Raw genomic sequence first — 16,274 nt, 5'->3', positions numbered from 1 at the left:
AATTTTTGTCCCTTGCCACCTGGCCGTTTGCGATGTGTGCTGATGGAAGGGACAAGCTCGCATGTGTCCGTGTTGTGAGCTGATAGGAACAGGAACAAATTTACTAAGAACTGAACGGAGTGTTGGGAACACGGTAATAAATAAGGTGGTCCCGGTTCCCTGACGTTTAAACATTCCGAGAAACACGAAGGTAGACCTTTGCACACTAGCTAGAAATGCAGATAAGGGAGCGGGGAGCTCTGCCCAGGTAATTGATCAGGAGAGTGCCGCAGAGAAAATAACTTGAAATGCGCTGTAGAGGAAAGGGATGAGTTCTCCTGAGAGACTCCCAGCCAGTGTAAAAGAATGTGACGTTCATTATCATAACCAGTGACATTTTGCTGTGATTTCAGGAAAAAAGCGCTGTTCTGTTCGCCTAGAAATTGTTACCCCACCCCCCCAAAGCAAGGTAGCGCTGCCGCCCAGGGAGCTAGGCTGTCAGTGTCTGGTAGGCCTTGTTGGGGTCACCCTGAGGATACATCACATTCTATTGTCATTATTTTTTTATCAGTCTGAGTAAACGTTTACATGGCATCTGCAAAATGTTTTCCATATAAGACGTAGCATCGTTATCATAAGCAAAAACCTAAAAATACATTTCTAATATTAGTCTGTCCCCAGTAATTTGTTAAGCATTCAATTCTGATCAACCAAATGACCTACAAGAACTATTAAGATATGCAAAAGGCTTGATTACCAGCAGATAACAGTGAAGTAATTTTACTCAGAAATACCAATTAAACTACCCTATTCTTTAGGAAAACATTCTTTTATGCTTGCTGAGTTTTGATTCTTTTTTTTCCTTTTTTTCCTTTTTTTTATTGTAGTGTCTCAGATTCATTCTTAAGGAACTGAGAACTTAATCTTCCAAAATGTCAAGTAAGTTTCAATTTTTCTACTTATCAATCTGTGTTAATAAGAGACTAATGCCCTAGCAAATGGGAATTCCAAAATACTCTCATTTTTTTTTTCTTCAAAACAGGACCATTGGTAGTTTTGTTGCATAGTATTATATCTCAGTTGTTTACAAGAAGTTATTTATTTTCTTTCAAACAGAAAGACCATCTTATGCCCCACCTCCCACCCCAGCTCCTGCAACAGTAAGTTTTAATTTTCTTGTTAATGTAATAGCCAAGTCTGGCCTTGATACAGAAACCCACATGTCTTCCAGTGACAGTTACTCAATCATCACAGCCACAGGATGACAAATTCAGCTAAAAAACAGCACTTCCTACTAAATAAAATAACTCTCTGCATCTTACCTGGAACCAACCCCAACATTTTAAAACAACATACTGTGAAACTCCAGCCTCCTGTGATCTGCCTGCTTTTTTCTCAGTGGGAAATTTGAGTTTAACACTTCTTTATCGTTAAATCACTATTCAGGGTCTTGACGTTGATAACTGAGTGAATGCTCATTCTGACTTCTTCGTTTTGTTTTGTTCTTAAACCTGACCTTCACCTGGTTATATTTTTCACTCCTTTCTTATCTACATATGAAATTTTCATATTAACTCAAACAGTAAAGCTTCTAGTTCTACAACTATAGTCACTTTAAATCTTTATTTTCAAGCTGTTCAAGTATGGATTTCAGGATCTGTGGGTGAGATCTTGCTATTCAATTTGATTCCAGCCCGTCGAGTATATTTTATCGGCTTGTGAATTGATTACGTCTTGTCAAAGGGTTTCAATAATAGTTGTGAATTTGCTTTTTTTACCCAGCAGGCTCTGGCCCAGCTTGACCGGCATGAAAAATAGTTGCCCAACCCGCAAATCAAATTTGACAGGAACAGTGCAGGCCTTGCTGAAATGACTTCCCTAAAGGTTTTTCTGGGGGATTTTTCTGTTCTGTTTTGTTTTTTTAAAAGACACTGTTAACCTGAGCAGATCCTACAGAATCATTCTTTAATGGCTGGTAGCCCTTCCGTGCCCCCCTCCCACCACTAAATTTCAGGTTAGCCGACTTTATACTACTAAGTAGGTCCTTGTTTAATTTTGTTCTGTCCACTAGATAAGTAGTCTTCTTTACTAACCCTCACATACATGCTTTAGTTCCATTTATCAGTAATTTGTTTTTCCTTAATGAGGTGCTTTTAAAAAGAGATACTGTATAATGTGTTCTCAGTTCAGTTCGTACAACACACCCTTTGAAATCAGTTCCAGTAGGCCTTAAAGCCCTCTGCTTGGTTTGTTTCCTTCTGTAAGTCACAGAACCTTCCTTAGCCGCGGCCGCGCAGCACCCGGGGACCGTCCAGCTGGAGCTGCACGGTGGAGGTTCTGACCTCCCAAGAGCTGACCACGTCCTTCGCTCAGCTTTGGAAATGGGATCATAACTGTGTCCGTTTCCGCTGTCCTAGTTCCCTGTGGCCCTCACATTAGTGCCTCACGCCGAACAGTGACTCCCATTGGCTGTGCAACATGCGCAGGTGTCGTTCTGACAGAAACACTGCCTCTGACAGCGCAGAATGTCCGAAGGACAATCTTGCCATTTTTGAGATTAAAATTTTCAAGAACCGCGTATCCTCTTCTGACTTCTCATATTAGAAAGGCATTTTTTGGCTTTCTTGAAGTCACATTTCTGTATCACATTTTCACATTGACACACAAAGCAGAGTAGGAATTAGAGTACCTCCCAGAATAGGTGCTAAGTGAATTACTCTCCTTCCTTTTTTTCTTTTTTGTTCCATTACTTCCACCACCACCACCATTGTCACAACCTCCTCACCACTCAGCCGTTCCACTCCAAGTAACATACACTTCTCTTGTGCCTCTGATGCTTCATGGGTGTTTTGCCTCCTTAAATATGCTTAACTTGCGTCTCCCTGTTACATAGGCTAGAAATGGATCAGGTGTCTTTTTTCCCAGAAAGTACCAAATGTGCTATCTGCTTGAAATGTCTTTGGACCCTAAGATATACAGAGAGATATATACATATAGTGGCATGTTTTTGAAAATTGTGTTTATTTGGTAACAAACTCAAGCTTACTTGGGATGTGTTAAATGTATATACAACTTAGGACTATTAATTGCATGTAAATGAAATTACTGTCCGTTATTTTGACTGCGTTCCATTAGGTAAACTTACCCTACTTTTGATCTCTTTGCTACATTCTTTTTATGCATTATGCCCTGATTTTCATGAACATTGGATGTCGTTATATTACCCCCAAGGCCCGTTTGTGATTATATCAACATACAATTCACAGAAACCAAAAATTCTGTTGGCTGCAGCAAACATGTTTTGAAAGGGTGAGAGCTTTCAGGAAACTAGGTAAAAAACGGGAAGTTCAAGTCTGTCAGGTAGACAAGTAGTTCCCAGTAAGACTAGATGGAAAAATTGCTCGTGATTGACCTATGGAAGATGGATCCAAGAAGAGATGGAAAGAAAGCGTAGAGAGAGTGACTGGGTTAAAAAGACCAGATAGTGCCCCGGAATGAATCCATGCATTTCTTACAAGTCTCTGTTCTAAAGTCATGTACGTGACATCCATTGACTCAGCATACATTCTTTTCTATTGACAACGCCTAGCTTCCTGATTTGAGTCTCTTTCCATCCGTCACATTATATGAAATGACTTAGCACTGTCTTTTGGAAAGCAGATCCATTTCTTATTTTTATTTGTTTTTATTAGATGAATACATTGGTGGCATCCACATAGCTGTCAAATAAATCATGTTTTGTTTTGCATGTAGTGTTTTCAGACTTCTAGCGTATTACACCTGAAGCCTTCCTGTCTCAGACCCCATATATGGCAGTTACTGTCACACTACTGACCGTGAAGTACCTCTGGATGTGTGAAACACTGCAGTGTATTGCTGACCTCAAAAAATAAGCCCCACACATTCACTCTCACAGATACCCCCCAGCCCCTGTGAAAAGCAAGAAAAAAAGGACCACTTGTAGACTGATTTCTCAATGAAAGAAAAATTTAATTTCCTCAATGAAGAAAAAAAAAAACCAATTACAACACATCATTGCTTGTTTAAGTTCAGGTTGCTTTTGCATGCCATATGCAGATCACTTTTCATTTCTGTGTTCTCGTTTGAGCTCATTTCTCATTCGTGTTTTTGTCTCATTTGTTTCCATCAGCAAATGCCCAGCACACCAGGGTTTGTGGGATACAATCCATACAGTCATCTCGCCTACAACAACTACAGGCTGGGAGGGAACCCCGGCACCAACAGCCGGGCCACGGTAGGAGAATCAACTATTACAGCCTCCAGCACACCACTGGAATGGACCAGAGATGCCTCCAGAGTTAGGTCCTTTCGAGTCATAAGCACAGCCATTTAAAAAAAAAAATTAAACCTGGCTTTTCAGGTATTTTAAACGTCCATGTACGATCTTAGACCGAAAAAAGAATAGATCTGGAAATGTATACAGAAGAAAAGAAAAATCCATTCTGTTTGGTGGTTGGCAGGGATAAAGCCTTGGGCACCCACTGCTTTTGCTGTATGTAGTACACAAGCTGAGTGTCCTTGTGGTTTGATTTCTGAAGTGAAGAGCACCTTGCATTTTTCCAAGGTAATTGGGGTTAGTCACAGGACTCTGCTCTTAGTAAAGGCCTGGCTTTCAGAGCTGGCGTTTTCGGGGCTAGAAAGCTTTCGGCTGGCCTGCCAGCCTGAATCGCTACACGTCGTTATTTGTCTTTTGGATTTAATAGTTGCCCTTCTAACTGAGACTCATTTCTCCCCAGTTGAAAATGAAAAAAGACTTTAATGTCACTTCAAAGAATTACAGAGTAAAAATTGAATGAAATTAAATTAATTGGAAGTGTCAGACTAGATACGTACAAGCAGAAGTACATTTCTAGCCTTAGCACCGGGAACGCGACTTCTAAAACGTAAGGTGTTTCATAATCAAAACTGGATGGTATACTTCAAAGTTTTTATTTCAGAATTACCTTAAACTCCATTCAAAGAAGTTGAAGTAACAAATGAAAATAAATCCAAAAGGCAAATACCAACCTGCACTAGAATGTGGTATTGGTGAAAATATGTACAACCCAGAATGGCTGTAGACTCTTTAACACCTGGTTTTCCTTTGCTGTGTTCATAAATAATAAATAAGTGCCTTTGGTTCATGTAACTGCAGAAAGCCCTCTCACCCTGTAGTCGAGCACAGCTAAAGCTCGTAACCGTCAGACTGTATGTCTATCTCGGTAAACGCATCGCTTAGCCTGATAGGTTGTTTGTCTAAATTTTTCATTGTTCTGCATAATTTGTACTTCATAAGCATACCGAGTTTTATGTGCCATGCATATTTCATGGTATCTGGAAAAAAAAACCTGCCAAAGCGTGTTGGTGTATGCATTTCACCATGCATACCGTCTGTATGTGCATCCGTACATGTCTCACCCTGGCCTAACGTGTTGTTTCACAAGTGTTGTGGGTGGCGAGGTTATCGAACGGTAAAGAGCATCTCAATTCGAACAGTGAACAGAATCAATTTTGGATCATTCGTGTTAATGCATTTATTTACTCATTGGCACTCAGTAAGAATGATTATATTTAATAGCGCTTTACAGTCAGCTCTTGATTATCTGGGAATAGAAACCTTGCTCCTGGGATAACTTGGCTTTCAGGTTTGTGTGTGCGTGCGTGTGTGTGTGTGTGCGCGCTTTTGTCTTAACTTGGGTTCTCGATTGCAGAAGTGGGCTCCTTCAGTGGAGGCCCAGGGAGAGGCGGCTGCTCAGGCCTGGGTCCTTCTCCCTTTGCCCTTTCTGTCCTGTCTGCAGAACAGAAGGACCCGCACTTGGAGTGAGTGGACTAGTGCAGGAGAGTTGTGGCCGTGGGACACTTTGCGTTTTGGTTCTTCGTGGTGGTTTTGTGTTGCTGTCCTAACTCCGGCTTGAAGCACAGCCAAGCTGCTATAAACTCCTGGTTTCCTCTGTTACGGTTCTGCAGTTCTGCTTCTGCCGTGAGAGGAACCGGGTCACGCGTCACGTGGGGGTGAGTGGCACCTATTCAGTGTTGCTGTCCTCCGCAGGTTGCCTTAATCAGGGACAGAGGAAGCCCTGAGCAGGAGCTTGGGTGGTTTTCAGAAAACAAGACACTTTATGTCGCAGCCAGCGGACACTTTCGGGACTGAGCGTGCCGGCTGCGTGTTGCGCTTCCCTCCCCGTCAGCTCTTCACGCGATGACAAGTAAAGTGCTCTTACGTACAGGTGTCCGAAGCGGTCGAGGCCAGTGTGGAAGCGGCCTGTCTCCCTACTGTAATGAGAAGGCTGTCTCAGAAGGAAACCCTTGAGTACTACTGCCTCACGGAGCGAGAGCCAAGATTGGGAAGCAGCGGACACGGAGCCCTGAGCCGGGCTCTGTCACCTTCCGCAGCCTCGTCCGTAAGGAGCGGTCTCAGCAGGTGTAGTGATTTGTTTCCTCCCTGCCTCGTTTCAAATTGGGAGCAGAAAATCGGAAAGAGCAAGAGCAGCCAATAAAAGCGGACTTCCTGACAGCAGCAAGGCGAGCAGCTTTGGGAGGGAAACTCCAGCTCCGCTTTGCAGGCGCGGGCGCCTGTGGAAAGGGCTGCGCGTTCAGTGCACCCGCTGTGGTCAGGGCCAGGGACGCTGCCCAAGCCGTCTGTCTGAGAGGCTGAATACACCAGTCGCATGCCCCTCAAACCGGCTGTCATTTAACTTCTTGTTGTTTGGATACTGGGGGCGTTTTTTTGTTTCAGGTTTTTGCAGTTGTAAGTTACTTGTCGGTGTCGTGAAAATACGACCTCAATATATGTAGTGATTTGTGTCCCTTCTTTTGGAGAAAGAAGCAGAAATAAGTAAACCCATTAATGTTATAAAATGTGCTTTTTATTTTATTTTTTTGGGGGGGGTGCAGAGTCTCACAGTGCAGTTCAGGCTGGCCTTGAACTCACTATGTAGCCCAGGCTGGCCTCGAACACGGGGCGATCCTCCTGCCTCAGCCAGGGTGACAGGCATGCACCGCCATGTAAAGTGTGATTCTTTGAAAAATTTATCAAACAGAAAATAAGACTGTATTGTGTTTTAAAGTGTTCTAATTCATAGCTGAAGCTTGAAAGCCCAAACATTTTAGAATTCTTTACCCGTTAATTTTTTGCAACATGCTTACAGCAGCCTGCCACCTCCAGCTGCGGCACAGACATTTGCAGCCTGCTCTGTGGGACTGCGGAGGCCAGGGCAGGGTCTGAGTTGAAAACGCTTTCCCAGAACTCCTTGCAGACTTCGGCGACCTCCTGCTGCAAGCCCATGACATCAGGTTGGCCCTGTGGGACTTGCCCTCCCCAAAGAGACCACAGGCCTGGTGCAGGGCTGCCCTCGCCCGCCGAGGTAGGGCAGGGAACACGAGAGGAGGACGCGCTCTTGAGGAGGCCAGGGCTGCCTCCGACTCCAGAGAGAGGTAGCCGCATGGGAAGGAGCCCCGCGCAGGGACGCAGGCGTTTCTCGGCTGCAGTGGAAGGGGCAGCGACACGCGAGTCCCCGAGTCCCGGGCTGGGAAAGCACGGCGAGGAACCTGGGCCTTCGTCACATCAGCAAGGGAGGGAAAGGACGCAGTCGCAGTCCCCCCAAGGGCTGGCCTCCCCGCGTCCGCAGGGATCTCTGCTCCTTTGGTTTTCTCGTCGCGCTCCCTCCTGGAGTGCAGCTCTCGTGCCCGGCGGAGGCCGGGAGTGGGAGGCAGCTGTTCTTGGGCTGGTGGCCTTGGCGTCTGTCTGCTGTCTCCTAGCGAGAGCTCAGCCCAGGCGAGGAACTGGTTTGCCACCTGTCCTGGGCCCTCCCTTTTTGTTTTCTCTCACCCACTGTTCACCTTTTTAAAAAGGTATTTCTCAGTGTCTGCTTCCCCGCTTTCCTCCTGTCTCCTCTTTCCTGTACAGCCCATCTTTTCCTTGTCTTTCTCGAAACTAAAAACGTGTGGTGAGTTGGGGCTTCATCCAGCCCTGCCCGTGGCTGCGATCTTGGGGTCTCGCTTGCTCCTCCTAGATGGAGAGGACGGGTTCCCCACCGCTGAGGGACAGGCCGCGCCCGCGGGCAAAGCGCAGTCTAAGGCTTGGGCCCCGCTGTCCTGTGGATCTGCTGGTGTTGGGGCGGCTGCTGCGCGGTGGGGCGCGCTCCCGACAGCACGGCCGGCGCCTGTGGAGCGTGTGAGTGTGTGGGCGCGGAGGCGCGGGTGGGGCAGGTAATCCAGGGCTGACTGTATGCGAGGCGGCAGTGGAGCCAAGTCCAGGGTGCCGGGAAAGTGCCCAGTGTGAGATGCTCGCTCTCTGACCACGGATGCTCAGTGTACGGGTCGTTGCGTAATACTCATTTGTTCTTACAGCCAGCTTGTCAGAGCAGTGGCAGTAAACTGCCAAGTAAACCTAGAAGTTATGTGCTGAAAGTCATTCTCCTTTGATGTGAACGTTTCTGAATTTGCAGTGCTAGCTATTTTCCGTGGAGAAAATATAAGAATCTTGTTCTCATGGACGAGTAGAAGAAAGACGCATTAGAAATTTTTAAGGGACTCTCTTTTCAGGTTGCTAGTAAACTTGCAGGTGAATAATGAACGCATTTAACTCTCTTGTAGGCATCCTCTGGTATTACGATTCCAAAGCCCCCAAAGCCACCAGATAAGCCGCTGATGCCCTACATGAGGTACAGCAGAAAGGTAGGCGCCCGCCCGGGCCGGGGGGCGGTGGGGCTGCTGCTGCTGGTCGGCCTCGCCCTGCGAGACAGGGAAGCTGGAGGAGCTGACGTTTCCCAAGACCAGAAGTAGCATCCAATAAGGGGAGGGAGAGCAAATGAACGTCCTCCCCTAGCCAGAACGCACTGCGCGCATGAGAGCAGTGTGCTTTGCAGAATGGCGTGACGATATCCGCTGACACTGGGTTTTATAGAAGCAGTGGCGGTAGCCACATGTTAGTCGGAAGGGAGAAAAGCCTGAGGAACAGTGGCTACCTGTAGGCAGTAAGCTTGTAGTAGCTCTTACTTCTTTACATGTCTTGGAATTTTCTAAATTGTTTTGGTGATGAATCTACATTACACTAAAAATATAGCCAGTGTCTTTATTAAAAGGAAGAGCATTTTAACCACTATTTAGATTTGTTAACTGTTGCTCATAACATTACATATGTATTTGACAAGATGATGATGTATTATGTTATGCAAATTAATCACTATCTTTCCAAAACCACTTGAACTTACAAAGACGTAGACTGGCTGCTGAGTTACCTTGTCTCAAGTGTCATGTACATACAGTCCCAGCACTGGGGAGGCTGAGGCAGGAGGATCCTTCAGCCTAGGTGTTGAGGACCAGCCTGGATAACAGAATTACTATCTCAGACAAACCAACGGTTCAGTAACATGAAAATGGAGTGAGGTCAGCCAGCTATTGCTAACCGTCGAAGTGGGTTGATGAGGAATTTGATGTTCCCTCTGCTTTTGTTTATGTTTAGAAGTTTCTATATTAAAAAGTACTTTTACCTGTGTGCATGCGTAGTACCAGTATTGAAGTTTCACCTGTTGCCTTTCAAGGTCTGGGACCAAGTAAAGGCTTCCAACCCTGACCTAAAGCTGTGGGAGATTGGCAAGATTATTGGTGGCATGTGGCGAGATCTCACTGATGAAGAGAAACAAGAATATTTAAACGAATACGAGGCAGAAAAGGTAGGGCTGGGCCGTGGGGACGTGCAGTGCATCAGCGTGGGAGTGTTACTGATAAACCTAAGACTTGTGGGAGAGCAAGGCCGCCCCGCAGCTCTGTCTGTGGGTCCCCTTGTCCAGAGAGAGAGAACTTGCCTCGCTGCCTCTGGTACTCAGGTGGCGATGCAGGTGCAGTGCTAACCGTCCGCCGCAAACCTTGGGTTTCAGATCGAGTACAATGAATCTATGAAGGCCTACCATAACTCCCCCGCGTACCTTGCTTACATCAATGCGAAAAGCCGCGCCGAAGCCGCGTTAGAGGAGGAGAGCCGGCAGAGACAGTCGCGCATGGAGAAGGGAGAGCCGTACATGAGCATCCAGCCTGCGGAAGACCCTGACGGTGAGCAGGCGGGGCGCGGGGGCGGGGCGCCTCCTCTCAAACCAAGATGGAAGGCAGCCCTGCAGTTCTTTTTTTTTTTTTTGGTTTTTTTCTCCAGTACCGGGAACCGAACTCACGACCTTGTGCTTGCCAGGCAGGCGCTTTTGCCGCTGAGCTAAATCCCCAGCCCAGCCCTGCAGTTCTTGTTTCATAAATAGAGCAGCGTAATCGAAGTGCCGTTTCAATAGAGTACGACTTTTATGTGAATTTCCCGTGAGAAAAAGACGTCATTTTCGTTCCACGGAGCAGTAAGAACTGTATTTGTGGTCTGTCAGCGTCTTAGTATCTGGGACCCTTGAAGTGTTGTGAATCATAGCGGGACGTTGCTTGCTTTGCCATCCCCAGCATCAGGAAAAGGAAGCAAAAGGGCACGGCTAGGTGCAGCCAGCTCCGCCTGGCTTCACGGGGTCCCCAACTTTGCTGAGAAGAGCTCCTGAGGGAAAGTTAGTGAGTGGAGAGACGCACTCTGAAGCCTTCCTGCCAGGGCATTCTCAGGTGCACTGGGAAGGCACAGCCCAGCTCCCCAGGCCCAGCGCACGTTCGCACAGTGTCCCGCGCGGGACACTGCCGACCTGTGTTCTCTGCATGCTACGGCAGTGTGGCAGAGGTGGCCGGCTCCGGCCGTCAGCTACAGACTCACCAAGGGTATAACTCAGGGTCTCCTGGAAAGAGCAGTCACAGAGGATGTTCGGAGCGGCTTTCAAGGGGGCCCCAGGAGGGAGGGAGCGGTTGTGTCACCTGAAGGTCAGTGCATAGTGCTTACGAAGAAGGGACTGAAAAGAGTTTTTAAAAGACTGGCTGAGACACAAAGGCCCTCATCAACACAGACCATAGAGTGTAACAGTACGAGTAGAAACAATACTGAGTGTTGGCCGGGGATATAGCTCAGCAGCATAGGCGCTTGCCTGGCAAGCCTGAGGTCATGAGTTCAATTCCCAGTACCCAAAAAGAAAAGAATAATACTGAGTGTTAAGCAGAATCACCAGTGTTAAAGACACTAACATACGTGGACGTAAATTTCTCTAATGTGATTGGTAATGTGAGAAAAATACAAAACTGAGAAGGGACATGTGGATCTGTGCCGGAGAAACAAAGGCTGGTAACGCAGAAGCTGGAAGCCAAAAGAGTTTTCCAAACGTGAAGAATAATAGCGCTAATCCCAGCACTCTGGGAGGCTGAAGCAGGAGGACCCCCAAGCTGGAGACCAACCTCGGCAGCTTAGTATCTTAGCAAGACTTTGTCTTAAAAAACAGAGGACTGGCGGGGTAGCTCAGTATGAAGGCCCTGGGTTCAATTTCCAGTGCCACCCAAGAAATAAAAAACAGTGTAAAACTGAAAAGGAGTGAAGAAATTCACTCAGAAACAGTCTCGAAGTTTTACACGGTGTGTTTTTAAGAGAGGCTCCTGAGTCAGCTTAAGGACACTGAGAGACAGGTGTGCTGCCAGGACTGCAGCTGCCGCTGGCAAACGCCCATCCTGGGGACACGGGCCGAGACCCAGAGTCAGCGGAGGCTGGCTGTGTGGTGACACTTGAGAGGTGGTCGTCCCGGCACGGTGCAGCCCCGTGGTGGGTTCTGTAGAGCTTGTCCCCCCCGGCTCTGCCGGGGCGCTGAGATGAGGCGGTTCGGGTGAACCCTCTTCTCACGAGGGTTGCGTAAGGAAACACCTTGTTCAAGGGAGTTCACTTAAGGACAGTATTCAGGTAATAGCAGATTGTTAGCAAGTATGTAACGCGCGTGTAAAAGCCTGGGACAGTAATAGGCAAAGGGTGAGATTAGAAAACTTCGTACAGTTTCTAAAAGTGAGCATCGAGCCAGACCCTCGTGCGCACTGCTCACAGCTGTGTACGCGTGTGAACTGACAAAAGCTCAGAGTAAATTGGGGATCAGATACTCATTCTTCCCCATAAAATTACTTCAGGTCTTCCTGCTGGGGTTTTTTGGCGGGGGGTTGGCTTTGTCTTGTTTTGTTTTGTTTTATTTTGTTATTTATTTTGAGACAGGGTGTCGCTATGCCGTTCAGGCTGGCCTTGAGCTCACTTTGAAGCCCACACTGGTCTCAAACTCTCAATGATCCTCCTGCCTCAGCCTCCTGAGTGCTGGGATTACAGGCGTGCACCACCATGCCCGGCTTCATGGTGTTTTAATCTAATAAAATGTAGGCACCACCTGGGGGATGTGGATTTTATAAACGGGCACATGGACTGACCTCAAAGCGCTCCCCGAGCACATACATTGTTCATGGGTTGTTAAGCTCCGTAAATCACCGCCAAGTGTGCAGCACTCCCAGCATTTCAGCGCAGGCCCCTCACTCGGATCCTAAAGCCAAAGCCCAGTAATACATCCTGCCCTTGTCTACGTCCACAAAGAGCCTCCCGTAAGTCCTTGTGCTCATTCCAGATTACGATGACGGCTTTTCCATGAAGCACACGGCCACCGCCCGTTTCCAGAGAAACCATCGCCTCATCAGTGAAATCCTCAGCGAGAGCGTGGTGCCGGACGTCCGGTCAGTCGTCACCACGGCTAGAATGCAGGTCCTCAAGCGCCAGGTCCAGTCCCTCATGGTTCACCAGGTAGGGCCGGCAAACACCGACGGTAACGCAGCGGGCCTGGGCCGCACTCGCGATTCCTACACTGCCACGAGTGCACCCCTGAAGGGTTTCGGCCTGGCCTGTGCTGGCCTGGAGTGACAGCTGAGGACCGTGGACCACTCACCGCAGTGGCTTACTGCGGTTGTCATTCATAACTGCAGCAGAGCCTCGTAGCTGAGGGTGCGTCCGGGGTGAAGTGCCCGCGTATGTGAGACACCGAGACAACCTGTCCACCTTTGCTGCTTTACTAAGTACTTTTTCTCAAAGAAGTTGCTCAGGCTTCGCGTGGCATTCTTTGACATTTACTTCATTAGTCATCGTTATCCCTCTGTGTTGTATTTTACATTTTTTTAATTTAGCTAGACTCATGTAACAAAAGGTCTGAATTTAAAATGCAAACCGTTGTTTGTTTTTGGTCTTTTTAAGATACGGTGTCACTATACAGTTCAGGCTGTCCTTGAGCTCACTTTGTAGCCCAGGCTGGTCTCGAACTCACAAAGATTCTCCTGCCTCAGCCTCCCGAGTGCTGGGATTACAGGCGTGTGCTACCACGCCTGGCAGAAAACATTACTTGTCATACTGCCTGACTGTATGGACCATTAAAAACTGAGGCATGTTTTCCATGTTTGACGTTAGCTGCAGAGGAAATAAGTCATTGTAAAAGCTGTTTGTGTGTCTTACAGCGAAAACTGGAAGCCGAACTTCTTCAGATAGAAGAACGGCACCAGGAGAAGAAGAGGAAGTTCCTGGAAAGCACAGATTCGTTCAACAATGAGCTCAAAAGGGTATCCAAGCAGTGCGCGGACCGAGCCTTCACCTCTGTGCCTCTTATGTTCATTTTTCTTGTCCTTTTCTCCAGAATAGTGTTCCAGGGGTTTTTTTGTTTTTATTTTTTCTTTTTGTCTTTTTGAGATGGTCTTCGCTATGCAGTTCAGGCTGGCCTCGAGCTCATCTCATAGCCCAGGCTGGTCTAGAACTTGCAACAATCCTCCTGCCTCAGTCTCCTGAGTGCTGGGATTACGGGGGTGCACCACCACGCCTGGCTAGTGTTTTAGTTTAAAGAGAAAAAAGAAAACAACAAAAAGGATGCAGAATTTCAAAACGAGATGGTAGGAAGTTAACAAGGGTTATTATATTGCATTTTGGTATCTTCAGACTGAGTAGTGGCTCAGGTTACCAGGTGTAGGCGTGCGGAATTGATCAACAGTATAAGCACTAACTGTTCCTTTCAGTGAACTGATAGAAATTAGTAGTACAATTGTCTTAGCTATCTTTTGTATATATATTTTTCCCTTTTTTATTTTAAAGATAATTTTCAAAAATAAAAATGATACAAAATTTCAAACCAAGATGATAGGAAATTACAAGATGATAGAAAATGAACAGTGGTATCATACTGCGTAGGTTATCTTCAAAATAGTCGCTCAGGTTACTAGATAATGTTTTTATTGACTCTTGCTCACTCTGAAACAGGGTTCACTTCACTATCTAACCTGTAACATTGCTGCCTTATAAAAGTGTTCCCGTGTTCTGGAAAAATTACAGATAAATTTGAAATACCATATATACATGGCCTAAGCCCATAGATGTTAGAGCTCTTCAAGTTTTTAAACTTAGACACGGTCATGGATTATTTTTACTATATTGGAATTTACTCATCAGACTGTTTTAACACCGTTTGCACTTTCTGTCAAACCTGGCAGTTGATACCGAGAAATATAAACCGGAAACTTTGTGTTTAATGCCGACTCCTAGCATTGCCTCACCACCCACCCTGTGACGTTCACTGTTACGTTCCGGCCTCCAGGACAGCTTCCTTAGCCTTTAGAGTCTCTGGGAAGGCCTGGGACCAAGTTCCCCCCACCACATGTACATACATATATATGTATTTCATAGGCAAAAAAACCCTACTTTTGAAACAGTTTCTCTCATTCCAAAATTGTAAGGGAAGAACGTGGCTAACAGAAGTATCTCCTTGGTTTTCCTGACCCCAGCTGTGCGGGCTGAAGGTGGAAGTGGACATGGAGAAGATCGCGGCAGAAATTGCCCAGGCCGAGGAGCAGGCCCGCAAGAGGCAGGAGGAGCGGGAGAAGGAGGTGGCGGAGCAGGCGGAGCGCAGCCAGGGCAGCCTGGCCCCCGAGGAGGAGCAGGCAGCCAGCAAAGCCGAAGAGAAGAAGGACGAGGAGAGCATCCCGATGGAGACAGGTAGCGTGGAGGGGACCCCAGTGCTCCTCAGAGGTCGCCCTCTGCTTTCCTGGCTGCCGGAGGGTGGGGTTGGAGCCAGAGCCTCATGCTAAACTACAGGCCCAGGCCCAGCCTCTGGCTTTTACCTTTCGGCGCTGCGGAGTAGCGGAGCCCGCTGATGGACTTCCCAGGAGGCTGTCTGTCGGAGCACCTCCCACCTGCCTCTGCGTGCATCCTGGTACTCGGGCTGACGCAGCGTTAGCGCTCAGTGTTTTACCCTCCTCGCTAACGCCGTTGACACCAGCCCCGGCTGAGGTTCTTAGGGCTGTTTGACGTCCTGGGGTAGCGCCTGGCTAGGTAAACCTTGAGCCAGATCCGCCCACTGCTGTCTTTGCCACTTTACTGAGACACAGCCACGCCCGTTCGTGTGTGTAGTGGACGTGGCTCCCTGCGGGCCCCAGCAGCAGAGCTGAGTAGACTCAACAGGGGTTGCCTGGCCCACAGCCCTAACAGGACTGCCAGCCTTATCCCGGAAGACCGTGCCCACAGGCACACCGAGTGCCCTGCGCACAGCGTCCCTCAGGCAGACTGCGCCAAGTAAGACGCACGCGCGGGCCTGCCCAGGGTGAGCTCTGCCTGGCGTTGCGCGGTGCTTTACCTTCCCGCGCTGCGCCCTCTGCGCCTGGTGCAGTTGCGGCGGCTCCTCAGCACTGCCGAGAGTTGCACAGTGGTACAACTCCGTTAGCTCTCCTGTATGTACATACTTCCATAATTTCCCCTTCTTTGCCTTCTCTTTTCCCTCACCCCACTTGCCCTTCACTTTTGAGCGTTTTCCTTTCCTTTCACAGTGCCTATCATACCTCCTAGTTTCTATTCACTCTCTCTGGCCTTACACTAGTGAGGCAATACGATGCTTACACGTGCAGGTCTGATGTATTTCAGTTACGAGTACGGGGACAGTAGTCACATTTTGCAGTCAAACGACAGCCATCAAGAAAGCATTGCAGGGACGGTAGCCATTTCTACCAGGTATTTCTACAGAATTTCATTCAGCAGTTTCACATTCAGATAGTCAGACTTGGAGTTTCACCCCCTAAGCCTTTCTGTTTTGATGCGCGGGTTCTACCTTACATTCGGAGCACGAGCGCATTTTTTGTGGTTAAAGCAAGAACTTGAAAATGCAGTTACGGTTCTTTCTCATTTTGCAACTAAACAGAACACGCGGTCCTCCGCCTCTGTTCTCCCTCTGGCCTTACTTGAAGGCCTGTGGGTTCTCAGCTTCTGTCCCTCCACCGTAAGGGGAAACTGAAGAAAATGAAGGCTGCAGGCAGACGCTGGGTGCTCTTAATTTCTCCTAGAGAACAACCCAGCCTGACCTTGAAGCAGAGTATCCAGAATCCTAACTTTATGTTTTCTTTTTTTTTTTTTTTTT

At 47.6% G+C, this 16,274-nt stretch overlaps 1 protein-coding gene and 1 long non-coding RNA gene across 2 annotated transcripts in view; both read left to right on the top strand.

Moving 5' to 3' along the window:
* Window positions 1-866: 866 nt before the first annotated feature.
* Window positions 867-16,274, top strand: part of Smarce1 (SWI/SNF related, matrix associated, actin dependent regulator of chromatin, subfamily e, member 1) — a gene marked incomplete at its 5' end in the record, with an annotated part of 17,869 nt that continues 2,461 nt past the window's right edge. The window contains 9 exon segments of the mRNA XM_005394363.2: window positions 867-918; window positions 1,096-1,139; window positions 4,130-4,234; window positions 8,575-8,655; window positions 9,522-9,653; window positions 9,858-10,029; window positions 12,468-12,640; window positions 13,342-13,443; window positions 14,653-14,863. Of these exon segments, the coding sequence (XP_005394420.1) occupies window positions 912-918; window positions 1,096-1,139; window positions 4,130-4,234; window positions 8,575-8,655; window positions 9,522-9,653; window positions 9,858-10,029; window positions 12,468-12,640; window positions 13,342-13,443; window positions 14,653-14,863 (1,027 nt within the window).
* Window positions 4,241-7,484, top strand: LOC106149674. The gene is made up of 2 exons (XR_001235988.1): window positions 4,241-6,400; window positions 7,128-7,484. It is a non-coding gene; the product is annotated as an uncharacterized LOC106149674 (long non-coding RNA).

The sequence above is a fragment of the Chinchilla lanigera genome, unplaced genomic scaffold, assembly GCF_000276665.1.
Source record: "Chinchilla lanigera isolate Chin_1 unplaced genomic scaffold, ChiLan1.0 scaffold00050, whole genome shotgun sequence".
Taxonomy (NCBI): Eukaryota; Metazoa; Chordata; class Mammalia; order Rodentia; family Chinchillidae; genus Chinchilla; species Chinchilla lanigera.
This window is presented reverse-complemented; position numbering and strand designations above follow the sequence as displayed.